Below are 24,619 nucleotides of genomic sequence, written 5' to 3'. Positions count from 1 at the left end.
CCGGGTGCGACATCTACCCACCCGGGACTTCCTGGGAAGAGCCCCCCCAAGCCCCGCCTCTGAATCTCGCTACGCAGACTCTACTGAGCAGACGGCTTCTTGAGTGTGTATGTGTGTATGTGTGTGCGCGCGCGCGCGCGCGCACGACTGCGAGACACAGTGGCCCAGGCCTCTGGGCTGTTTTCTGACCAGTGTTCCCAAGATTAGGGGTGTCTCCGCGCGAACAACAAGGAGCTACGGACCCAGGACTCGCTAGCGCCATGGGCAGCAGCTGCCGCATCGAATGCATATTCTTCAGCGAGTTCCACCCCACGCTGGGACCAAAGATCACCTATCAGGTGCTGCCCGGGCTCTCTACTAGGCTGGGAGAGGGACACTCTCGGGAGCTCAGCCGACTGACATAGCACTGAATCCCCTTGCTGGGTATCTCTATCCATTCCCGGATAACCATGAGTAGAAAGGATAACAGACCCAGGTCCCCCGGCTCCTGTTGTGATGAAGGAAACACTATGTCACATGAGCCGTGCTTTGGGGAAATCCAGTTGTAAGGTTCAGGGGAGGTGTCAGGTCCCATGGAAGGTGGGGGTGAGTGGTCTGAGAGAATTCCTGGATTGAAACTTAAATGATGCATAGCAAATTAAAGATGGAGGAAAGTGTTCCAAGTATAGGGAGCAACAAATGCAAAAGCCAAGAAGCCTGTGAGAACACAGTATGTGTTTGAAAACACCAAGGAGTGTTAGGACTGGGTGAATGAGAGAGAGGAAAATGCTAGAGAAAAGTACTTATACCTGAAGGTGGTAATGGGGGGTGCACCTATGAATGCACCCTGTGCACTCCACCCAGTCCCAATGTCTAGTCAGGGTCCTCTTGCCACTTCCTTCCCCAGGTCCCTGAAGACTTCATCTCCAGGGAGCTGTTTGACACCGTCCAAGTGTACATCATCACCAAGCCAGAGCTACAAAACAAGCTCATCACTGTGTGAGGCCCTGGCTGGGTGTGGGATGAACGGGTCCCAAGAGGAGGGAACAGACTTGGGGAGGCCTGACTCTGTTCCATTCATCCAGCACAGCCATGGAAAAGAAGCTGATCGGCTGCCCTGTGTGCATTGAGCACAAGAAGTATAGCCGCAATGCTCTCCTTTTCAACCTGGGGTTCGTGTGTGATGCCCAGGCCAAGACCTGTGCCCTGGAGCCCATTGTTAAAAAGCTGGCTGGCTACCTGACCACACTGGAGGTCTGCAACATGATAGGCTTGGGTGTATGGGCAGGCAAAGTTGGGAAAAGTGTTCCTATGTCTCCAAAGTCTCCTTGATCCTGACAGCTAGCTCAGGACCCAGGCAGGGCATCCAGTTAGTCAGGTGCCCTGGGGTATACCCACTATGCTGTCTATGCTCTGTCCAGCTAGAGAGCAGTTTCGTGTCCACAGAGGAGAGCAAGCAGAAGTTGGTGCCCATAATGACCATCTTACTGGAGGAGCTGAACGCCTCTGGCCGGTGCACTCTACCCATTGGTATGGCCCAGCCTCTGCAAGAACAACAGAAGGGGAGGGATGGGAAAGTGGTAGAAGGTGAGCACAGCCTTTGGGGGGAAAAGGACAAGACTTTTGAATAAACTGGTGGCCAGGAAATAGCCAGAGGCTGAGGTGATGTCCTGGGTACAGTACATGATGGGGCTGAGCATGGGGGGCAGCCAACAGAGCTATCCAGCTCTCCTCCTTGTGTATATTCCTTCCCCTTTGGACCTCAGTTTCTCAGTCTATAAAAGGCGAAGAATGACCCTCCCCAGAGCCACCTACCTGCCTCAATGGATATTGGAAAGGCTGGATGGTAATTGAGGGCCTCTCAGGAGAGATGGCACTGAGAATATGGGTGGGGTTCCCTGCAGATGAATCCAACACCATCCACTTGAAGGTGATTGAACAGCGGCCAGACCCTCCTGTGGCCCAAGAGTATGATGTACCTGTCTTTACCAAGGACAAGGAGGATTTCATCAACTCACAGTGGGACCTCACCACCCAACAGGTGTGCCAGTTGTCCCTGAGTAGCATCACCTTGTCCTGGCCACAGCACTGGCCTCATCCTAACCCCACTAACCTTGCCCTGCTCTGCCAGATCCTGCCATACATCGATGGTTTCCGCCATGTCCAGAAGATCTCTGCTGAGGCAGATGTGGAGCTCAACCTGGTGCGCATTGCCATACAGAACCTACTGTGAGTGGGGCAATAGTCATGCCTAGCATAAGGTCACCAGCCAGGGAAGAACCTAGGTCCCTGAGTATGGACCTGGAAAAGTCTAGTCTTCAGAAGCTGAGCTCAGCTCTCTCTCTTAGGTACTATGGTGTTGTGACACTGGTGTCCATTCTCCAGGTAGGTGAATTTGGGATATGGTTCAGCAATGTCTGGCCCAGCCTCCCAGCCCCTCACTCAGTTCCCTGTGCCTTCTGCTGTTCTCTAGTACTCCAACGTGTACTGTCCAACACCCAAGGTCCAGGATCTTGTAGATGACAAGTCCCTACAGGAGGCATGTCTATCCTACGTGACCAAGCAAGGTAGTAGTGGGCTCTGGGGAGATATCTTGGGAAGGGGAGGGTCACTTGGTGAGCTGATCCTGGCACCCACAGGGCACAAAAGAGCCAGTCTCCGGGATGTGTTCCAACTGTACTGCAGCCTGAGCCCTGGTACTACTGTACGAGACCTCATCGGCCGCCACCCCCAGCAGCTACAGCATGTTGATGAACGGTCAGAGGGCCATTCCTTGGGAAATGAGGGGGTTGCCTGAGGGAAGGTAGACCCTCTTTGTCTCTCTGGAGGAACCCTGGGTCAGAAGAAGCAGGGTATTCCCAGTGAGAAGAATCGTGGCACTGCTAATCCAGGGAGGATTCCTGGGGATGATGAGCTTGCAGGGCAGTCTGGCTCTGAGACAGAATTGAACAGAAGGCTGCAGGAAAGAGTTGGTCTGGTTATAAGGAGGACTGACCAGAGCATCATACTTCTTTCCCAATCCTCACCCCAGGAAACTGATCCAGTTTGGGCTAATGAAGAATCTCATCCGTCGACTACAGAAATATCCTGTGCGGGTGTCTCGAGAGGAGCGAAGCCACCCTGCCCGGCTTTACACAGGCTGTCACAGCTATGATGAGATCTGCTGCAAGACAGGTGGAGCCATGCAGTGGGGCAGACAGGGTGAGGTCAGGGCACTGTGGGTAGGCCAAGATCACTGACCTCACCTCCCCCACCCCACCCAGGCATGAGTTACCATGAGCTGGATGAGCGTCTGGAGAATGACCCCAACATCATCATCTGCTGGAAGTGAAACTTTCCTGAATGATTATATTGCTATGGATACTCCCTCCTGATAAACCACATAGGGACTAGACAAGTAGGCTAGTTCATATCCTCTGTAGGTTGACTCTTAGTTCTGTAAATAAAATCATTGACTTCAACCTGCCTTTATTCATTTATTTATTTTTGCGGTATGGGGATTGAACTCAAGGGCACTCTTATCACATCCCCAGCCTTTTATTTTCAGTCAGAATCTCTCTAAGTTGCCCAAGCTGGCCTTGAACTTTTAACCATCCTTCCTCAGCCTGTGGAGTAGCTAGGATTACAGGTATTATAGGTACCCCAGCTGCCTCAACCTTTTACTGAGTACTGCCTCCGCTGTGGACAACCTAGCCTTAAATGAGCCAGTCAAGGTCCTGGCGCTCTGGAGCGCCATCAGGTGGGCGTGGCCAGCAATGGCCAAGTGAACATGCTGTTGTAAACTGAAACAGCAAGAAACAGAGGTGATGAACAGTTTGAGTTCCGAGGGAAGCAGGGATTGCTCTGGATTAGATAAGCAAAACAGACCTAGGTGAAGTGATTTAAACTGAGCCTTGAACTAGGAAAAGTATTCCAATAGAAGAAACAAATGCAAAACCCTGAAGCATGTATAGAGAACCCAAGGCAAGCCCATGGGACTGGATCATGGGAGACCAAAGAGAACCAAAAATACAAGCCAAAGACTTCCAGGCATGGGCTGGGGTTGTGGCGCAGCGGTAGAGTTACTAGCCTAGCACAGGTGAGGCCCTGGGTTCGATCCCCAACACCACATAAAAATAAATAAAGATATTGTGTCTAAAAAATGAATACTTAAAAAAAAAAAAAAAGACTTCCAGGCATGATGACACATGCCTCTATTTCCAGCTACTCAAGAGGCCAAGGCAGGAGGATTGCGAGTTTGAGGCCAGCCTGGACAATTTAGCAAGATCCTGTCTCTAAAATAGAAAGGGATGGGGAATGCAGCTCAGTGGTAGAACTTTCATGTGCTAGGCCTGGGTTCAATCCCCAGTACCCTCACAGCGCTCCGCCGCCCCCCCCATGTCTAAATCCTGAGGTAGGAGAAAGGCAAGAAGTAGAGCCTGCAAAACTCTGGGAAGCCACGTCTGACCCAGTATTTTTTTTTTTGAGAATTTTTAATATTTATTTTTTAGTTCTCGGCGGACACAACATCTTTGTTGGTATGTGGTGCTAAGGATCGAACCCGGGCCGCACGCATGCCAGGCGAGCGCGCTACCGCTTGAGCCACATCCCCAGCCCTGACCCAGTATTTTTTTGCGGGGGGTGGCGGGGGTGATTACCGAGGATCGAACTGGGGCTGTCGGCCACTGAGCCACATCCCCAGCCCTATTTTGTATATTATTTAGAGACAGGGTCTTACTGAGTTGCTTTTAGCCCCTCACTTTTGCTGAGGCTGGCTTTGAACTTGTGATCCTCCTGCCTCAGTCTCCCGAGCCCCTGGAATACACCGGCAGTATTTTTTAAATATATACACTTTTAATGGTAGATGGACACAATACCTTTATTTATATTTATGTGGTGCTGAGGATTGAACCCAGTGCCTCACACATGCTAGGCAAGCACACTACCACTGAGCTACAACCCAGCCCCTAATCCAGTATTTTGAGGGCCAGAGATAATCGCAGAACCGCCCTCCTGCAAAAGAGTAATGTCTGATGTACACCTTTAAGAATCCTGGCTGCTGGGAAGGGTCCAGAGTGGAAGTAGATCTAGTGAAAAGGCTGATGCAGCTACCCCCATTAAAGTAATAGCAGTCGGAAGTAGAATGGAACGACGTTGTGGGTCCTGGGCAATACTTGGGGAGTAGATCCAACTGGTGATGCTGGGTACAAGAAATAAGGAGGAAGCCATGAAGAGGAACATCCAAGAGGATCAAGACAGTCCAGCTGCAGGAGGAGCTGGCGGGGTCACTGGCTGACTTGACAATTAGGGAAAGAGTTGGTGGAGTTCAGGAGAGACTTCGAGGGCGCACCTGGTTATGAGGAAGAAAACTTTATGACAATCGCAGTAGGGTTACTATTGGCAGCGGAGTAGGCGTGGCAAGCGGGGGCGGGGGTGGTTCCAGACTCCAGGAGCCACCGGCATAGGTGGACCCAAGCTTCACTGCGCAGACGCCAAGCTGTTTCCATGGCGGCGAGGACGCACGCGCTCCAACCAACAGGCAACTGTTCGGTCCCAGAGTCCAGTCCTGCTGAAGTCTGTCCTCCTAAAGTGTATCATCTCCTCCGCCCCAACTGCTACCCGAAGTCAGCCAGACTCTGGCCCCAACATGGACCTGGAATTGCTGCTGCCCGGGGAAGCTGACGTACTGGTGCGGGGTCTGCGCAGTTTCCCCCTGCGCGAGATGGGCTCTGAAGGGTGAGGCAGCGGGGTCAGACAGAGTTACCAGGTCCTTGAATGGGGGGAGCTTGGGACTGACATTGGGGAAGGGGTTGCTCAATGTGAGGGGGCACCCAGGTGGAGAGGCAAAGCTCTTCAAGATAGGAGTATATGGTTCCTAAGCCCCTTCTGGATCCTCAGGATCAGATTTGGCTTCAATAGGATCTAGCCGCACTTCTGATGCACACATGTGTGCCCAAATACACATACATACCCTCTGTAACAGGTGGAATCAGCAGCATGAGAACCTGGAGAAGCTGAACATGCAAGCCATCCTTGATGCTACTGTCAGCCAAGGCGAGCCCATCCAGGAGCTGCTAGTCACCCATGGGAAGGTACCCCAAGGTCACAGACAGTATTCCTGCCTTCCCTCCCACAACACCCACTACACCCCTCGGGAACACATGGATGCCTGGTCTTCCCTCTGGCCTGGTATAACTGTTCTCCCTGAAGGGGAAAGAGGAATGTGTTGCATTTCCTTTTGTCCCCCAATTAGACAAGACCCAGGCATGCCAGACCTGTGTTAGGACATGGATTGATTAGGGGGGAAGTCATGGACACTAGAACAGCTTAGGCTGTAGGGGGGGAAACCCAAGTGTTAAAGTCACCCTGAACTGCCAATAAGACCAGAGGAGGACTCCCCCTGAAGTGGAAGTGGTGCCTTGACTTGAAAGGAAACAGCCTTTCCAACATGAGGGTTGGGGAGTTAGAAAACAGGGAGATGACCTGAGATATCACTTGACAAAAGATTTCTCCACAAGAAAAAGGCAGATGGGCTGGGGATGTGGCTCAAGCGGTAGCGTGCTCGCCTGGCATGCGTGCGACCCGGGTTCGATCCTCAGCACCACATACCAACAAAGATGTTGTGTCCGCCGAGAACTAAAAAAAACAAAAAATAAATATTAAAAAAAAATTTCTCTCTCTCTCTCTCTCTCTCCTCTCTCACTCTCTCTTTAAAAAAAAAAAGAAAAAGAAAAAGGCAGAGCACACTATTAGGGGATGGGGAAGAAATAGGGCACTGTAAAGGGCCTTGAGTAAGAATGAGACTTAGGCATACAAGAGCCTTGGAGGGTCAGAGGACAAGGACAAGAAGGGAGGGCATGAGCAGGAGGGCTAGCCTAAAAGAGATAGGGAGGAGGGGATAAGAGTGCAGGTGCAGAGAGGCAAAGCAGTTGGGACAGAGCAAGGGCTAGTCACAGGTAGCAGGGGAGTGTCCCCATAGATGTTGGAACATCTGGAAATAAAGGTCTAAGATGCAGGAGAAAGTCAGGAAGGGTACTTGTAGGGCCTGGGAGAGTCTAGAGACCTGGGGAAGTTTGAGAGATGAGCTAACAGAGCCAGGGATGGGAGGGTTGCCAGGCAAAGAAGGTCCACCTCATTCCTGTCCTTTCCCTATGCTTCAAAGATCCCGACACTGGTGGAAGAGCTAATTGCAGTGGAGATGTGGAAGCAGAAGGTATTCCCTGTGCTATGCAAAGTGGAGGACTTCAAGCCCCAGAACACTTTCCCCATATACATGGTGGTGAGTTGGGTCCCTGGTGCACACCTCATCCCTTTCAGAGCAGAGAGCCATGGCCCAGGGAAGACAGAATGCCTGGGTAGTCCCTATGCCTGTCTTGCAGCCCAGGCCCTGTCCTCCCCTTTTTTTGATAGGTACACCATGAAGCCTCCATTATCAACCTCCTAGAGACTGTGTTCTTCCACAAGGTAAGGCACTATTCCTGCCCAAGGGCCACTGCTCTGGGGAGGGCTTATTTGATTGTGTCCATGTGGGGAGGACATCAGAGACAGAAAGTTTCCTCTCCTCCTTTCCCTCAGGAGGTATGTGAGTCAGCAGAAGACACCATCTTGGACCTGGTGGATTATTGCCATCGCAAACTGACACTGCTGGTGGCCCAAACTGGCCGTGGTAGCCCCCATGAGGAAGAAGGGCCCCAGGATGGTACCCCTATGCAGGTGGACTGAGGTTTCCTGGGGTTAGCAAAGCCTAGATGTGGGTTTCCCAAGGCCTGTGCAGCAGGGGGTGGTCTAGCTTGAACACTGTGTGCCCCCAGGAGCTGCAGAAGCAGGCAGAACTAATGGAATTTGAGATCTCACTGAAGGCTCTCTCAGTGCTGCGCTACATCACAGATTGTGTGGACAGGTGGGCAGTCCTCCCAAGTCTGGGGCCTACAGTAGAGGGACAGAATACTGTGCCTATAGCCTCTGCTCACCTCCCTGCCTGCCACCCCCACCCCTAGCCTTTCACTGAGCATCCTGAACCGCATGCTCAGCACCCACAACCTACCCTGCCTCCTGGTGGAACTACTGGAGCACAGTCCCTGGAGCCGGCGGGAAGGAAGTAAGATCTTCCCCCCACACCTACCTAAGTCCCAGCCCATTGCTACTAGAACATCCTTCAGATTAAAGTGGGAAACCTGCAGTTCAAACCCTACCCCACCCCCAGCCCACAGAGTTTACCAGAATGCTTCACCCAAGATGGGATGAGACCTTGGCTTTGCAGCAGGCAAGGCTCATGAGTCCACTACTGAGCATTTATCCTGCTCTGGGGCCAGCAAAACCACAACCTGGGCAAGTCCTGTGGCCCTCCCACCTTGCCCAGCCTGTGGGAAGTTCCACAGTACATACAGCTGGCTTGATCAAAGATGGCTACATCCAGTGTGCTGGGTCTTCTCCCCAGGCAAGCTGCAAAGATTCGAGGGTGGTCATTGGCAGACAGTAACCCCCCCAGAGCAGCAAAAGCTGAGCAAGTTGGATGGGCAAGTGTGGATCGCCCTGTACAACCTGTTGCTAAGCCCCGAGGCCCGGGCCCGCTACTGCCTCACAAGCTTTGCTAAGGGACAGCTACTCAAGGTGGGGAGCTCCCCTCGACTAGTCCCCACAGCCCAGCACTGCTCCACTTCATCCCACCCCTACTGAATCCCTGCTGGTCAACTTTACCCATCTTCTTCCACCCTAGTCCACCTTTCATAATTTGAGCTTCAGGTGACCTGGTGGGACATAAGCCCCACAGGTACCCTTAGTCCACTTTCCCTGCTCCTTTGGCCAGCACCCATTTCACACTGGCTTTCCCTGGATATTCTTGCAGCTTCGGGCCTTCCTGACAGACACATTACTTGACCAGTTGCCCAACCTGGCAGACCTGCAAAGTTTCCTGGCCCACCTGGCCCTGGTCGAAACCCAGGCCCCTAAGAAGGAACTGGTATTGGAACAGGTAGGCATCTGGAAAGTTAATCACTCAGGACCACTGTCCACTTTGCCAGCTTCTTCCTGTCCCTTCTATTACTCTCCCCTAGATCCCAGAAATCTGGGAGCGGCTAGAGCAAGAGAATAGAGGCAAATGGCAGGCAATTGCCAAGCATCAGCTTCGGCATGTGTTCAACCCCTCTGAGCAGGACCTTAGGCTACAGGCGCGAAGGTAAGTACATCTGAGCTGGCAAAGGGGGTGGATGGAAATCAGGAGGCATGGACTGGGCAAGGGTGCTTCTGTGTTCCAACCTGTCAAACCCAGTGAGGGCTGCTTGACTGCTCCACTAGGTGGGCTGAGACCTACAGGCTGGATGTGCTAGAAGCAGTGGCTCCAGAGAGGCCCCGCTGCGCCTACTGCAATGCAGAGGCCTCCAAGCGCTGCTCGAGATGCCAGAATGAGTGGTATTGCTGCAGGTGAGGGTATCCTAGGATGACCTTAGTCCCCTAAACCCCACTCCCAGATCCCCACCCCAGCACTGCAATCCTCACCTGGCCCACCTGCCTGCAGGGAGTGCCAAGTCAAGCACTGGGAGAAGCATGGGAAGGCTTGTGTCCTGGCAGCCCAGGGTGGCAAAGCTAAGTGAGGGCTGCAGCCGCTGAGGGCCGTCCAATACAACCCAACCCGAATGCACCCCTGAACCTCAGGATCTCTGTCTGGCCTCTGCCCCTCTACCGGATCCCAATCTCCCTGGTGGTGAGCACAGCCGGTCAAGTAGAGCTGCTGAGCTACCCCCACATCCCACAGATGAAGGCTCCCCACTTCCTGCCCCACCCGGCAGATAGGCGGAGGGCGAGGATGCAGTCTCAGAAAACTGGGGCAGGCGGCCTGGGTGGGGTGGGGGTGGGGCTATGGGAGAGGGCCGGATGTGGGGACCCTCTTCCTCTAGCACAGTAAAGTTAACCCCCAGAAACATTCCTGTCTCCGTGTGGCACTTTTCGGTCGTCGTCTGGGCGTGCGGAAATGGAGGATAAAAGGAAAGGGAGGGAAAGGGTTCTTCTTCGAGAAAGTCCCTCCATCCAGCTCCGCCTGCAGGCCGACACTGTCAGCTCTAACAGGTTTCTATTTGGCCGCTCTCCCCGCTCTTTCCCTTTGCCCTGCCTGGATCCTGGGGGCGGTGCCGAAGTCGAGGCCCGCCCTGCGGCCCCTCCCGCCCCGCACTAGCTAGCGCCCAGAGCCGGCTGAAACCTGGGTCCGACTGGGCCATGTCGGCGAAGCCAGAGCTCATTGAGCTGCAAGAGCTCGCATCCTCTGGGCGCGTCAGCCCAGGCCGCACCCGCCTGGAGCGTGCCAATGCGCTGCGCATCTCGCCAGGCACTGCGCGCAACCCAGCACAGGTCCTGGGCCGTGGCCACCGCTTCCAGCCCGCAGGGCCCGCCACGCACACGTGGTGCGACCTCTGCGGCGACTTCATCTGGGGCGTCGTGCGCAAGGGCCTCCAGTGCGCGTGTGAGTAGCGGCTCCGCACGCCAGCGAGAGCCAAACGGGCGGCCAAGGGGCAGTGCCATCCATAGCTGCGGGTCAAGTCATGGTGAAGGGAGTCTGTAGGGACCACCCCCGGTTCCAGGTACCTTACCTTGCCCCATCGCAGAAAAGAGTGCAGGAAGATGGTTTATCCCTAGTCGCACTCCATCCATGGCTGGGGCACAGTTGGGCAGAGGCAGTATATTAAATAATAAGGTGCTGATTTTAAGTTTGTCTTTTAAGTGTCTTGACCCCTAAGAAAGCTGTTGTGCCTACTGGTGGTTCTCTTAGCCCAAATTCCCAGGTCTGCCTCTTCACAATAATTCACTCACTCACTCTCTCTCTAGAATTCCTGAGGTGAAGGGAAGTTACCCACCTATGGAAAGGGGCCTAGAAAAAGTTAGGACCTTGGGTGGAACCCTGAAAACAGGAAGTTTGTTGAGTCTTTATTTAACAAACACCTATCTTGGTCCCAGTGAATCAGTATTTAGCAAGTAACTATCTTGTTAACAATGAACTAGGTACTAAAACATGGAACTAAAACATGGTCCTTCTGCCCTCCTGGGAATCACCAGCAAGTAGAAGTTCTAGCTGTTCAGAACAGCTAGAATCAGGGGGAGCACTTTTACAGCCCTCTTGTCTCCTTATGTCTGAATCCTATCTCAGACCTTTGAGTCGGTTGTTGGAACTGGGCCCTAGGTATCCATAATTTTTTAAAAAACTCTCCTTAGGGACGCTGGGATGGGGTGGGTGTGGTGTTATTCTAATGTGCAGCCTAAACTGAGATTCGGTACACTGACCCACACAGGAACTTAGGAATGATGCCCTAGACCTGTGTATATATGCAGACCTTCTCATCCAGTACAGGAATATGTCACAAACTCAGGTGGAATAGCACAGACAGGCTACAAAGAAGGAATAAGGGCTGGGACCTTGCAGTGTTCTCCCAGTAAAATAAAGTGGCCATGAAAATGAGAAACAGGACAGTTTGGGTCTCCAGCAAGAGGTAGGGACAAAGGAGGAATCAATCAGGCGAGTGCAGATAGAGGAGGGGAGTGATTAAACTAAGCCCTGGACATCCCATTAGATCTGGAAGGAGAACAGGAGCTGCAGAGAAGCAAGAGGAAAACCTGGAATGTGGTCTCTGGAAGTAAAGGGGAGCTAGTATTAAATGATGCTGAGGAGTATAGAATGGAGAATGGACCGCTGAGGACCATGCTCAGAGCAATTTCCTGGAGCAAGCAAGCTTGGGCAAGCAAGCCTGACTAGAGTGGATAGAAGAGTGAGGATGAACATTTATGTGAATGTAAACCAGTATTTTGGTCTGAGGGGGCAAATGATAATCAGAGAAGATCGTAGGTTAAAAGATTTTGTTTTCTCCTTCAAGTAAATGGACCAAGGAAGTTCTGTGCTAGGCGCTAGAGACTGAAAACTGTTGAGCAGGCTTAAATCCCTAACCACCTGAGGCCTTCCAGTCAGTTTCCAGAAACGCCCGGGGACCAACACTAGATCTGCATAACAGAGGGCAGTAACCGGGCATGAGATAAGTCTGGTCCTGCCGAGTCCGGTGGGCAACGGTGGGCAATGGCTATTATCCTGGGGATTCCCCTTCAGTCCCCAGGACATTTTCCGGAGCTGGAGCTCCTCCACCTCACGCCAGCCCTCTTTGCAGACTGCAAGTTCACCTGCCATTACCGCTGCCGCGCTCTCGTCTGCTTGGACTGCTGCGGACCCCGGGACCTGGGCTGGGACCCCGCGCTAGAACGTGACACTAACGTGGTGAGAGAAGGCCCCGAGTCTTCCAGGGTATGGGTAGGGGAGACGCGCGGACTGGCAGGCCACAACGCAGACGTTCGCGGACAGCACAGGCACTGGGCTCAGTAATAGTTCTAATAGCCGGTTTTCCGGCAGCACAACTCTAATTTTGCGCGTAGGTTTGGCTGACCGCCCAAGGATGCCACTGAGGCAGCTCCGAACCAGGCGCATGCGCACTTCCACAACCACTTCCAGTCCTGAGGCGGCGTCCCTGCACATGCGCACACGCTGCAACACATTCCCCCTGGGAGGTGGGGCCTGGAGGTGGGCTAAGCTGCTTGGGCAATGAGGTCATTCCTGGAGGCTCAGCTCGTCTGTCCCCGCCCCCCAGAGTTCCTCCCCCAATGAGACTAGATCCTGGCTGTCTACGTTTCAGTCTTAACGGTTGCGGTGTTGCGCTGGCCCCAGCGCAAGCGCACACTGATACAAACGCACACGCGCCGGGGCGGTGGTTGGAGGCTACCGACTCGTAGAACTAGGGGACCAAGCGGGCACGGCGATGGGTGAGGCAGAAACGCCTTCTTTCGAGATGACCTGGAGCAGCACGACAAGCAGTGGCTACTGCAGCCAAGAGGACTCGGACTCGGAGCTCGAGCAGTACTTCACGGCGCGCACCTCTCTGGTCCGCAGGCCGCGCCGGGACCAGGTGGGAGACAGGGGTTGCCGGCGGCGGGCAAGGGGCGGTCGCTGGAATCCCGCCCCTGCCCGGTAAGTTGCCGCGTGGAGAGTTGGTGGGCAGCCCCAACCTCCGGTTCGCGTGGCTCTGTGCGGGTCTGGGCTGGCCCGCGGAACCGTGCGTCCGATTTTTCAGCCCAGTGTAAAACCCCGGTTCCAAAGCGTCAGTACTGGGTGCTTCGGCCTTCTTGCTCTATCACAGACCGGTTGAACCAGGGGAAGCAGCTCTGTAGCTTGGGGTAGACCAGAGACGGGCGTTATTCATCTATGACTAAAGCCAACTTCGCAGCCCGCACAGACCTCTTGGTTTCGTGTTTGGGCACTCCCACTGCCTCCCTAGAGGAACTGAAGGAGGAAGTGGAGGAGGAGTACTTTCCGGGAAAGGAGAAGTTTAGGAAGGGAGAGGCCAAAGGAGTTCGGCCCCTGTACATGCACTACTGGATGGAGTAAGCTGAGTCCCCAGCCATTACTGGCCCGGGTCTGTCACCAGCTGCTGGACTTTAGAGGATTCCAGTCCATTCTAGAGGGTGAATCTTTGGAAAGGGGATTTGGGAGGACCGAAAGCCTTGTTTTGAACTATAAGGATTCAGGAGCACTTTATCCACAAGAGGGAGGGAAGGCTAGATTGTAAAGTGCCCCGAAAGGGGTGAAAAGAGATTGGATTCCTAATTGAAGATTGTAAAGTGTGTGCAGGGGCAGCTGGGACTTTCAGAGTCCCAGGTGTCTTCATTATCAGAGACTTCTATGGGCTGTCATGGGTGTAACCACCAACTTCACATAACTGTACCTGGGCCAGAAGACCTCAGAAGAGCATGCAGGCCAGGGCATCAGCAAAGAGAGATGGGCACCATGTAGTACTTGGCAGAAATGGCTCAGAATTCCTTATTTGAACCAAGAAAATGGAGTTATGGATAATGCTTTGGATGAAATTTCACTAAATTCCTTTCAGAAAGGGTGGTGCTTAGTACTTCAAATCTTAGCCCAGAGCTTGAGTAAAAGATTTGAGTGTGGACCCCTAAGATTGTCTCCATTCCCTCCACCTAAGCTACCTTCCAATATGGAAAGATGGGTAAAAAACACAAGAGGCTAGTCAATTGAAAAGGAGAAGCAAAAGGGTGGGGGGCACACCTGTAATCCCAGCAACTTGGGAAGCTGAAGCAGGAGGATCACAAGTTCCAGGCCATCCTCAGTAACTTAGCAAGGCCCTACGAAACTTAGCAACACCCTATCTCAAAAGAAAATATAAAAGGGCTGGGGATGCAGCTCAGTGGTAAGGTGCCCCTGGGTTCAAGCTTCAATACCCACCACCACCACCAAAAAAAAAAAAAAAAAAGGAAGAAGAAAAGGAGACTGAGAAGTCTCAAGGACTATGTAAAATAAAATCATCAGTCACTGGGAATAGTGATAGAATAGAGGGTGGGTTGCTATAGTGCAAAAGAAGAAAAACTCTGTGATCCTGCTGCACATCCCTCTGGGACACTATTGGGAGTCCTCTTCTACCAGAAAGCTTTGGAAACAGAAAAAGAAACAAAGAAACTTCTTACTCTAGAATAGTACAGTGCATCTAGTCCAAGTCTTTTGCTTTATCAATGAAGATACTGGGGGAGAAGGAAAGGGACTGGGACTGAGGTCAATGTCTCAGTCCAGGGCTCCAGCATAATCCAGGAAAGGAAGGAGGAGGAGTAAATTTTCTCATATCCAGGATGGAGCCCAGAACTGTCACAAAGAAGGGGAATAAATTAACACCATCCTGTGCCCTTTCTTTTCTATAAACAGACCACTGTTCTTGCCTCAGCACTTGAGTCTGCTCAGTGTTCCCCCTACTCCCAGCACCACTTCCATACCATAACCATTACTCCTTCCTGTTGAAGCACTCTTTTCTATCCCAACTTTGGGCCTGAACAAGCATATCCATCACTTTCCCAGCCTCCAGCCCTCATTTTATCTGCCAGGTTCCTCATTTTCCAGGGCCACACTGTTAGTTCTTACTAGCCTAACAGGGTTTCCCACTCTTTCCAGCATCATTTCTCCTAGAGTTTTTATTCCTCAGTGCTCTCCCCTATCCAAAAGACCTTTGGAAATTTGGAAGGAAAATGGGCTTTGGCTTCCAACCCAAAACCCTTTTCCTGTGAAGCCTTAGTCCTCAATCCTCAAGATGCTGACTGGCAGCAGGTTCTGGGTAAAGAGCATACCGCTATGCAGTCATAGACTCCCACCATATTCCCTCATCTGCTTCCCCATTCATCCCAATCAGTGGTTTAAGCAAGTTAGAAGGCTCCAAGGCAGCAGTCGGGAGAACCCTGGTTGTCCTGGACTCAGCAGTCAGGGAGAACTCTGGTTGTCCTGGGCATAATTCTATGAAAGACCTGGTAAGAATTCCTTTGAGACAAGACATTGGTCAGTGGTGATCTCAAGTATAGTTGTGACACTCCCATTCCAATTAAGGCCTATCTGACATCAACAGGAAATAAGGCTGATGCAGTGGGGCCAAATGAGTTTGGTAGAAAGTCATTTCAGAGCCCTGGCTGCCCTGGCCCATCCTCCACCCTTCCCGCAAGAATCCATTTCCCAGGGAAAAAGTGGTGGAGGTAAAATTTTTTAACTAAATTTCCAGACAGCAGAGGACAGTACAGAAGCCCACCTGCTTGACAGTTGTAGAACAGGCTCTACCAGGAAGTTGCCTGTTCAGCTCCAGTAGCCCAGCCTGAAGCTGCCTTTTGTGTACCTTGGATCAATGCTAAATGACCTGTCACAGTGATTTCCTCACTATGTCTGAGACATGGAGGGGTAGTCCCAAGAATCTTACCAAGGAGTGTTGACATTGTAGACATCACTCTTTCCCTCCTGTCCACTGGTGGACTAGAGTAGGGATGTGCATCAGTCCCACACCTCCTACTTTGCAATGGGTTATGGCCTCATGCTAGGTCAGAGTGAAAAAATGGGCTACTTTCTCTAGGACAAACCCTGACTCCAAGCCAACTCTAGGGTGCCAAGACCCTAGAGTTGGGCTGTGCAGTTGGAACAAGGGTTTGCTATATTTTTTTTTTTTGTGAGGAGGTTCTGGGGATCAAACCCAAGGCCTTGCCTATGCTAGGCAAGAACTCTGTTACAGAGCTACACCTTAAGCCCCAGAGTGTAGTTTTACTTTAAATTAGAGTCCCTTCACAGAGTCTCACCATATACCTGGCCATATACCTTCAGTTGATCCTGATTCTTTGATCTTCTTAGGGCCATATGCAGTGCTGAAATTACCCTAGGCAGGCAGTGAAGAAAAGCCAAATGATTCTACTTTTGCCATCTACACCCATAACATGCAGAACCAAATGGGTTCAGAGTACATGGGTTTAGTGACTGGGCCAAAGGTAGTCAGGTTTGTTTTTGTATTTTATTTAGAGACAGAGTCTTGATGAGTTGCTAAATTTGAACTTATGATCCTCCTGCCTCAGCCTCCCAATTTGCTGGCATTACAGGCATGTGCCACTGCGCCTGGAAGCAGTTTTTAAGAGCTGCTGCAGAGGCCATTTTTTATAGAAGCCCTGAGTTCCTCAAGGGCCTGTTTCCATGCTGGCCTTCTTTTAGGATGATCCTGTGGAATGGAAGATACCTAATCTTTCTCAGGCTGAGATTGAGCAGAAGATCAAGGAGTACAATGGGCAGATCAACAGCAACCTCTTCATGAGCCTGGTGAGTTGACTACTCAGACAGAGGAAGGGAGTCTGGACAAGGGCAGTTACCCAGCTATGTGCCTGATGCCCAAAGAATCATAGACAAGGTATTCTTGGGTGGGCCCAAGCAACAATTTATGCATACCCAGCTTAGCCCCAAGTGCATAGACAGAACCTTAGACTGTTCTGTCTTACTTGGAACTTATTGTCATGGTTGGTTTTTCTTTCTTTTCAGAACAAGGATGGCTCCTACACAGGCTTCATCAAGGTTCAGCTGAAGCTGGTCCGCCCTGTCTCAGTGCCCTCCAACAAGAAACCGACCTCCTTACAGGATGCCCGGAAGGGCCCAGGGCGGGGTACAGCTGTGAGGCGACGGACTTCCTTTTACCTACCCAAGGATGCTGTCAAACACCTTCATGTGCTGTCACGCACACGGGCACACGAGGTTATTGAAGCCCTGCTGCGCAAGTTCTTGGTGGTCGATGATCCTCGCAAGTTTGCACTCTTTGAACGGGCTGAGCGTCATGGCCAAGGTAGGCTTCCTACCCTGTCCTACCCTTTGTGAAGGTATGTATGCATATATCCATTACATGCAGGTGCTAAGGCTGCTAGGCCTGTCTATAATCATATATCCCTTTCCCCTTGCCTCGCTTTAAGTGTACTTGCGGAAACTGTCAGATGATGAGCAGCCCCTGCGTATACGACTTCTTGCGGGACCTAGTGAGAAGACCCTGAGCTTCATCCTAAAGGAGAATGACTCTGGGGAGGTGAATGTGAGTACACAGTCTTCCTTATTTTCTTGGTTGTCACTGGCTAGAGCTACAATAAGGCTTAGATGAAGAATCAGGCTGGAAAAAAAGCTCTACAAGGCCTAGGCTTATCCCAAGAAACCTGGAAGAATTTTCTTGGTGCTTTGTTTAATCCTCTGCAGGTTCAGGAGTCCAACTGACAGTATGGTGAGCCCAGACCAGATCAGAACTACATATATGGGCCTAGGACAGCATGGATGCTCTCCTTCAAGCATTAATATTAATAATGGTTGAGGGTATAGCTTAGTGATACAACATATTCTTAGCATGCACAAGGCCCAGGATTCTATCTCCAGCACTGGATTTATAGCCCAGTGAAGAGCATTTGCTTAGCATGCATTAGGCTCTGCATTTGATTCCTAGACCTGTTAATTAAAAAACAAAAGAAAAAAAATGACTTTTTAGAAGCTGTCTGACTACAAGGTATTGGGTCTATGGAGTAGTATTAGACTCAGAGTGTGAGTACAACCTGTCCACAGGAAACTGGGGAACATTCTATTTGGTTGCCTCTCAGTGAGGTGACTATTTTGTAGGATCCATCTTCTATACAGACTGTTGTCAGGAATCCTAGCATAGACTATTGAGGCATGAGCCAAATATTAGAAAACCCAATCCTGGCTTATGTGACCATGATATGTTGGTCTTCTCTGGGGATGGTCTTCCAGTTTGGCCATATATACTGCAGCCTATATACCTCCCCTCTGCTCCCTTGCAGTGGGATGCTTTCAGCATGCCTGAACTACACAACTTCCTACGCATCCTGCAGCGAGAGGAAGAAGAACACCTCCGCCAGATCCTGCAGAAGTACTCCCATTGCCGCCAGAAGATCCAAGAGGCCCTGCATGCCTGCCCCCTGGGGTGACCTCTCCTACCTCTGGGTGGCAGGAGGAGAGTAGGCAGTGCCAAGAGCGTGCCGTGTGAGTGTGACAGGGCCCATGGGGCCTGAGGAATGAGTGTGCATGGAAGCCCTCCCCCATTGGGGGAATGAGCCCAGAGAACAGCGAAGAAGCTGGCCCCCTGCATCCACCAGTGGGTGAAGCAGAGTATGGCTTTGCATCTCTTTGCCTTTCGTGTACTGGGTCACGGTGAGCCAGGAGTTCCCTGGGGAACTGCTCCAGGCTTGCAGCAGGGGTCGAGCAGAAAGAATCTCCTTAATTCATGTCTCAGATGTGATAATCTTGGAGACCCTACAAACAGAACAGGATCAGTTTGCAGGGTTGAGGACCCTCAACCTTGGGGAAGGTTGTGTTTTGGGTCTTGAATAGAGTTTCTGGATAACCCTATCAGAGCCATGGGTGGGTGCTCAGAATAAGGCAGGCATAAGATAGAGTCTAGGTTTCCTTCTAGTGCCTTCTGACTCCTCATACACCCTGAGGTCAGGGAGTGCTGGTATACAGTACAGCAACAGTGCCTCAGTGCCTCCTCCAAAGAGGATATCCGTGGGTCAGCCCAGGGTCTATGAATGTGGGCACTCTGCCAGCCCCATTCCTTATTTGCCAGGCAAAGCCAGGGTCTGTCTCAGATATTTTTGATGAAGTGTGTGAATGTATGTAGTGTTTTGTGGCCTCAAATGAATGCCTCCTGTGGGAAAAGGGATGGGGGTGACAGTCATCATCAGGGCCTGAGGCCTGAGAGAATTGGCTGAATAAAGATTTTAAGAATCCTGCTTTTGTATTCTCTTTTGTGGGCCTGCTGCCATGGTTGCCATGACAGCAGCTGCCAAGGTTGATGGACAGGCTTACAGGGCATCTTTTGCAAGGTCAGCATAGACCATGTAAAGATGTATACATATTTGGTGGCCTAAACTGCAGTGGAGTTGAAACTTCCCAGAGGGGCAAGGATAGACCAGCCCCAGCCACTGGGCCAACTTCCAATCATTCCAGGTAGAAAAGCTTTGCCCATAACACTCTGTGACAGCCTGTACCCAGGATGCTTCCCATACTGCCTGCCCAGGTACACTCTGTGGGCTGTGACAGCACCCAGAGGGGCCTGGGAGGTGGAGCTGCTGACAGGTGCAGGGACCTATTTGGTTGCAGCCTCTGCTCTAGAGACGTCTTATATAGGCTGTTATTTGTTATGAATACACATCCAGCCCTTATCCTGGGGTGGGGGGAGTGTGAATTGTTTCAGTCATCATTCAGCACATTGGGACCCAGGCAGTGATGGGGGCAAGAATAGGCTACAGCCAGAGTTTAGGGGAAGCCATTCTCTCAGCACACACCAACAACTGGGAGAAGTTGTTTTTATTCATCAGCTGCTATGGACTAGGCATGAAGGGTACAGCCATTTAGAATTCTTGTTTTCTTGAAGCATGCATTCAGGTTTAATTTGGAAAGAACATTGAAGTTTTAAATACCTCAGTGTAGCTATAAGACATTTTGGCCAGTTCCTTAATTGTCCTTGGGCTCCATTTCTTTACATATGATGGTAACCACCACAAAACACCATTGTGAAAATAGAAGGCAGACAAGTACCCCACAGCCTGGCCTGGGTCAGGTCCTAAAGTGCTGGTTCAAAGTGGTTGAGGAGGCCCCACTGGGCTTGAGTTCTGGAGATCTGGGACGTTGGAAATGCGGTACAAGGCAACCAGTCCGCCAAAGAAGCCAAGAGAACAGCGCTGTCACAGCTCTACTGGGAGGGAGCTGTCCCAGCTGGCGAGAGCGTGGCCTGCCGGGACCTGAGGTCTTGCAGGGCATGCTGGGATGCCCAGTATCTGAGGATAGCCATTGGCTCTGCCCCACGGACCGACGAGCGCTGCAGCCAATCAAAGAGGGCAGCGTGCGGAAGCGGAAGTGAGGTTTCCGTGGAGACAGAAGAGCCTGCGGAAGGCGGCGGCGGCGGCGGCAGCAGCGGCAGCACCTGCAAGCGGAGGCTGGGGCAGGGCATGATAGAGCCTGCTACACTGTGAGAACGCAGCGGCCGCGGGGTCCGCCATGCGCTGGCGGCCCTGACATGGGCGCCAGCGGCTCCAAAGCTCGGGGCCTTTGGCCCTTCACCTCTACGACAGGGGGCGGCGGCCCGGAGGCAGCGGGCAGTGAACAAGCTTTGGTGCGGCCTCGAGGCCGCCCGGTGCCCCCCTTCGTATTCACGCGCCGCGGGTAAGGGCGTGGGCTCTGCTTCTGGGAGGACAGGCAGGCGGCCAGGTACCCCACACCACCGAGACCTCCTGTCACCCGACCCCCTACACCCCAGTTAGGACGACTTCGGTCTTTCGGGTCCCCATCCAAGCAAAGGGTGGGGAAAATCGGGAGTAGACTCCTGGAGGCCTGGCTGCTCTAAAGGTCTCTCTAGGGAAGGGTACAAGATCTTAGGCTTGTCTCTGGGCAGGCACGCCCCACAGTAAAGCTAAGATAGGGCCTTTGTGATATCTCTTGACCTCTTCTGTGCATCTCTTCAAACTTAGCTTGCAAATTTAAGGCTTTTACCCTCCTCCTCTTCCCCCCAGTTCTTCCAATGGAAGAATAACTGATTAGGCCTTCATCCCTTCCCCCATAGTAGTAAGGTTGGACTTCTGAGTAGTGACTGGGAAAGCAGGGTAGGGCCCCAGTGTTGAGTATGAGGGGGCGAAGGGTGGACGGCAGGATCCTCACTCCTTTATATTCTCCAGATGTGGAGTGCTGAACTAAACCCCAGGTTCCCCACACAATAGCATCAGCATGACCTCATGTGGATGGGCACTCCCTATGATGGAGATTTGGCTGTAGATACCAGGAGATCCAACAGTGGAAATTTGACTGCACCAGCCACTTGAAGCGGGGATGCAGTCTTCCTCCTTTTAGGTTCCTTCCTAGATCAAAACATCTGCTCACAATCTTTGGCACTAGGCCAGTTGTCTTCTGGAGTGAAACCAACATGCCCATGCTACCACCCTGCCCACTCTCTAAGTCCTGGATGAAGGGACTGATATTGGAATGGCTGTTCTCACACAACAGATCAGTAATGGAAATTAACTTTGGTTGCCTGGATAGTATGCTGTGGTATGGGTTCTCTTCTTGAGGGTATAACAGAGTAACACTAGCCAATGTTCTGCTCCCCGGTTCCTTCTAGTAGACCGTAAACCTAAGCAAAAGGATTCTCCAGCTGTAGTGTCCTCTCTTCTTCCCACCAAGATTGTTCCTCCCCAGTTGGGGTTGGGTACACTTCCCTGTGATCTGTGGCATTTGCCATGACCAGGTGTGGGGCTCAAGCCCAGCCTGTTCTCTTCTTCCTCTACACAGCTCCATGTTCTATGACGAGGATGGGGATCTGGCTCATGAGTTCTACGAAGAGACAATCGTCACCAAGAATGGGCAGAAGCGGGCCAAACTGAGGCGGGTGCATAAGAATCTGATTCCTCAGGTGAGGGACTGGTAGAGGTCATAGAACCTTCATCAAGTATGTAAAGGTAGACCCAGGTGGGGTCTACTGGGGGAGGAGCTAGGAGGATCAGGAAGCTTCCTGAAGTAGACACCCTGAGCTGACCCTCATAGCCTTTGTTTCCATGGCAGGGCTTCGTGAAGCTGGATCCCCCCCGCCTCCATGTGGATTTCCCTGTGATTCTCTACGAAGTGTGAGCCTGGGAGATGGCATACACAAACACCGACTGCCTCAGCAAGAAACTCCCAGACTTGAGGTGTGGTTTCCATTGAGGAGCCCAGGCCGAGGCCACAACCCTGAATAAACTCCACTGGCCCAGAACCTTTGGCTGTGAGCAGGGCAGTCCCTCGGTGTTAATTGTATATTGGTTTGTGTGTGGACAGGAGGTGGTTAGTGACTGGTGAAGGCTAATGGCAGATTTACCAGCCCACCCTCCCCAGCCACCCCTGCAAGAAACATGGCAGGGCATATGCCAGTCAGGAATGCCTGGTTCCTGGTTCCTTGCCTGGCCTGCTTCCTTCCAAGCTTTCCCAGGGCCAAGCCCTGCTAGAAGCTACAGCACTTTACAAATAAAGTCTGCCTTCTTCCAGCCCCTGGGCTATGGGGGCTTTACACAAAAGAGAACTTCCTTTCCCCTCACTTTCCGTATCCCCTAGTTGGAGCATTTCAGCCATTTGCTACCTCGATTCCTCCTGTATTGGACAGAGGCTGGGGGCAGCACCAGCCTGATTCTTCCCACCTACCTGCCATTTGTTCCCACTTTCAGATGGACAGTTTGCTGGCAGTTAATAGAAATGGGGACTGTTGTGAGAGGCTTCTCCCTTCACCCAGGGCTGGACTGATCCTTACCCACTGCAATTAATTGTTTATCCTTCCCCTATTTGAGAGAGTGCAGGCCAGGGTCAGGATGGGCTGTGGATGCCTGTGCATATGGGGAGTTGCCCCAAGCCACCCATTCTTTGTATCAGCCCCCCACACCACTTGGGAGCGAACTGTCTACTACCCTGTGGTAAGGAACAACACACTAGGGCTGGTGTGAATAGCTATAAGGAGCCCACCACCCTTCCCCTACAGTATCCTCACCCCTTCATTATCATTTAAGGGAAAGTACTGGATCCCCTTGGTAGACACAAAAAGGAAGGGTTTATGTTTTACATAAAAGGAATACTTAAAATGTGAAGGTTTGTAAATAGTCTAGTCTATGATGATGTTGGGACAGAGTCTGATTTCTATATAGAAATTACTTTTTTTTTTTATTCTTATTGTGCAAAATCTGTGCTTCTAGAGTATGGAAAATGGCTTGGGGAGGGTGGTCCCCAGCATATGAAGACTGTTGTGTTATTTGTTCAATTTCAATAAAATTATTTGTAGATCCTGCAAATGAGTATGGCATCCTCTGGACAGTGTCTAGACTACTTTCTGGGATCAACAGGTAGGCCTGGGCCCAGGACTCTGGCAGGCTTACCATTTCCTGCATGGACCTAGAAAAAGCCTGAGCTCTAACTGTGGCAACTCCAGCTGTGGCCAGCAGGTGGCCATGTATTCACACTGGGCCTGTCGGGATGCGGGTACTACTTACCTGTCTTATTGTCATCAGAGTGGTGGAAATCCCTGGAATCAGAGGTTGTAGTGTTGCTTCACTAGGAATTAGTCCCACCTGACCTAAGGTGAGAGTATGACCCTAGATAGTTCTGGTCCCAATATGCTAGCTGACCTCAAGTGAATTGATATCCTGAGCCCCAGGGACTTAAAAAAAGGTCCAGACATGCATGGACAGTATACTGCCAGGCATATATAAACTTCATCTGCTTCTTCTCCTCCCAGACCACCACTGGGAGAGTGAGCTCTGGACTTCCTTTCCAACCTTCAGTACTTCCTTCTGTTCTCTGCTGCCTGTGCTATGGACTCCCCACCACTACCACCACCACCACACACATACACACTAGGGATTGAACTCAGGGCCTCTTGCATATTATATAAACATACTACCATGAAACTATATTACCGGTCCATTAAAAAAAAAACAAAACAGGTTTTTGCTAAATTGCCTAAGCTGGCCTTGAATTTATGATCTTCCTACCTCAGTCTCCTGAATGGATGTGATTACAGCCTCCTGAATAACACCACCACACCTGGCTTGCCTGTGAACATTCTGCCTACAGGGCCTGCTGTGAAGCAGGTTTTCTGCTAGGCCATCAGTTCAACTCCCAGTTAAGAAGGGGGAAATTCAAGGACCCAGGCTTCTAGGTTTGGGAAACTGGCCTACCAGTCTTTCAGAGGCTTGAATTTGTCACATCTGGAGTAGGATCACTCTGTGCAGCCTGGACTTGAAGTTCTGTGAGCTGTCTTCCCATTCCCCTTAAGATGCCAAACCTAAGGCCCTGTCATCCTCCACTCCTCCCTACTGTCTGTTCAAAGGCCAGCGCTCTCCCATAACAAACAGCATTCTATCTCCCACCATCATTATCCCAGCCTGGAGGAACTCCCTGTGCTCAGCCTTCTCAGCTGACCCCAAAGTTGGAAACAATGGGAGTCAGGCAGTGCTTCCCCACTCCCTCCCACTGGGCTGTAATCATTTCCTTCCTGCTGACAGCTTGAGGAAGTGTCCCTGCCCTGGGACAGTCTGGTCCGGCCTTTGTTTTCCCAGGGGTCCCCACCCTGGTAGCTTCCTAGGCCTCTGTCCCTTCTGAAGCCAGCACAGTGGTACAGGGACACTGCACCCACTCTTGTCATATCCTGGACTCCTGGGTCCTCACAGCCAGACTCCAGATTATGCACTCACCTCCCCCAGACTCCCACACAGCCAGAAGAGGGGCCCTGTGCATTGGAGAGGTGAAGCCAGCCACATGAACGTCCCCTCCCAAAGAAACACC

At 51.7% G+C, this 24,619-nt stretch overlaps 4 protein-coding genes across 5 annotated transcripts; all 4 read left to right on the top strand.

The window, feature by feature from the left end:
• The first annotated feature begins 85 nt into the window (after positions 1 to 85).
• On the top strand, positions 86 to 3,440 carry Nprl2 (NPR2 like, GATOR1 complex subunit). Its single transcript, XM_026383998.2, has 11 exons — positions 86 to 338; positions 887 to 978; positions 1,065 to 1,233; positions 1,401 to 1,509; positions 1,884 to 2,020; positions 2,111 to 2,208; positions 2,328 to 2,364; positions 2,453 to 2,546; positions 2,619 to 2,736; positions 3,011 to 3,153; positions 3,243 to 3,440. Exons 1-11 carry the CDS (start codon positions 261 to 263, stop codon positions 3,308 to 3,310), a joined length of 1,143 nt encoding a protein of 380 aa, XP_026239783.1. The 5' UTR covers positions 86 to 260; the 3' UTR covers positions 3,311 to 3,440.
• A 2,179-nt stretch (positions 3,441 to 5,619) lies between these two features.
• Positions 5,620 to 9,548, top strand: Zmynd10 (zinc finger MYND-type containing 10). The gene is made up of 12 exons (XM_026383945.2): positions 5,620 to 5,694; positions 5,942 to 6,050; positions 7,121 to 7,237; positions 7,369 to 7,422; positions 7,534 to 7,671; positions 7,770 to 7,858; positions 7,956 to 8,056; positions 8,396 to 8,568; positions 8,804 to 8,929; positions 9,012 to 9,133; positions 9,253 to 9,378; positions 9,473 to 9,548. Exons 1-12 carry the CDS (start codon positions 5,681 to 5,683, stop codon positions 9,546 to 9,548), a joined length of 1,245 nt encoding a protein of 414 aa, XP_026239730.2. The 5' UTR covers positions 5,620 to 5,680.
• A 584-nt stretch (positions 9,549 to 10,132) lies between these two features.
• On the top strand, positions 10,133 to 19,053 carry Rassf1 (Ras association domain family member 1). Of its 2 annotated transcripts, XM_026384011.2 has the most exons (6): positions 10,133 to 10,411; positions 12,099 to 12,205; positions 16,496 to 16,600; positions 16,817 to 17,114; positions 17,239 to 17,354; positions 18,106 to 19,053. In XM_026384011.2, the coding sequence occupies exons 1-6, from the start codon at positions 10,168 to 10,170 to the stop codon at positions 18,250 to 18,252; spliced, it is 1,017 nt and encodes a 338-aa protein (XP_026239796.1). In that variant the 5' UTR covers positions 10,133 to 10,167; the 3' UTR covers positions 18,253 to 19,053. The 2 variants fall into 2 exon arrangements, with proteins under 2 accessions (XP_026239796.1, XP_026239797.1); XM_026384012.2 differs by lacking the exons at positions 10,133 to 10,411; positions 12,099 to 12,205 and adding an exon at positions 12,511 to 12,887.
• Positions 19,054 to 20,207: 1,154 nt separating this feature from the next.
• Positions 20,208 to 23,121, top strand: Tusc2 (tumor suppressor 2, mitochondrial calcium regulator). Its single transcript, XM_077793381.1, has 3 exons — positions 20,208 to 20,488; positions 21,608 to 21,728; positions 21,878 to 23,121. Exons 1-3 carry the CDS (start codon positions 20,343 to 20,345, stop codon positions 21,941 to 21,943), a joined length of 333 nt encoding a protein of 110 aa, XP_077649507.1. The 5' UTR covers positions 20,208 to 20,342; the 3' UTR covers positions 21,944 to 23,121.
• Positions 23,122 to 24,619: the final 1,498 nt, after the last annotated feature.

This window comes from Urocitellus parryii, chromosome 2 (genome assembly GCF_045843805.1).
Source record: "Urocitellus parryii isolate mUroPar1 chromosome 2, mUroPar1.hap1, whole genome shotgun sequence".
In the NCBI taxonomy this organism is placed as follows: domain Eukaryota; kingdom Metazoa; phylum Chordata; class Mammalia; order Rodentia; family Sciuridae; genus Urocitellus; species Urocitellus parryii.
Note: the sequence above shows the minus strand (reverse complement) of the source record. Positions and strands in the feature narration are given on the sequence as shown.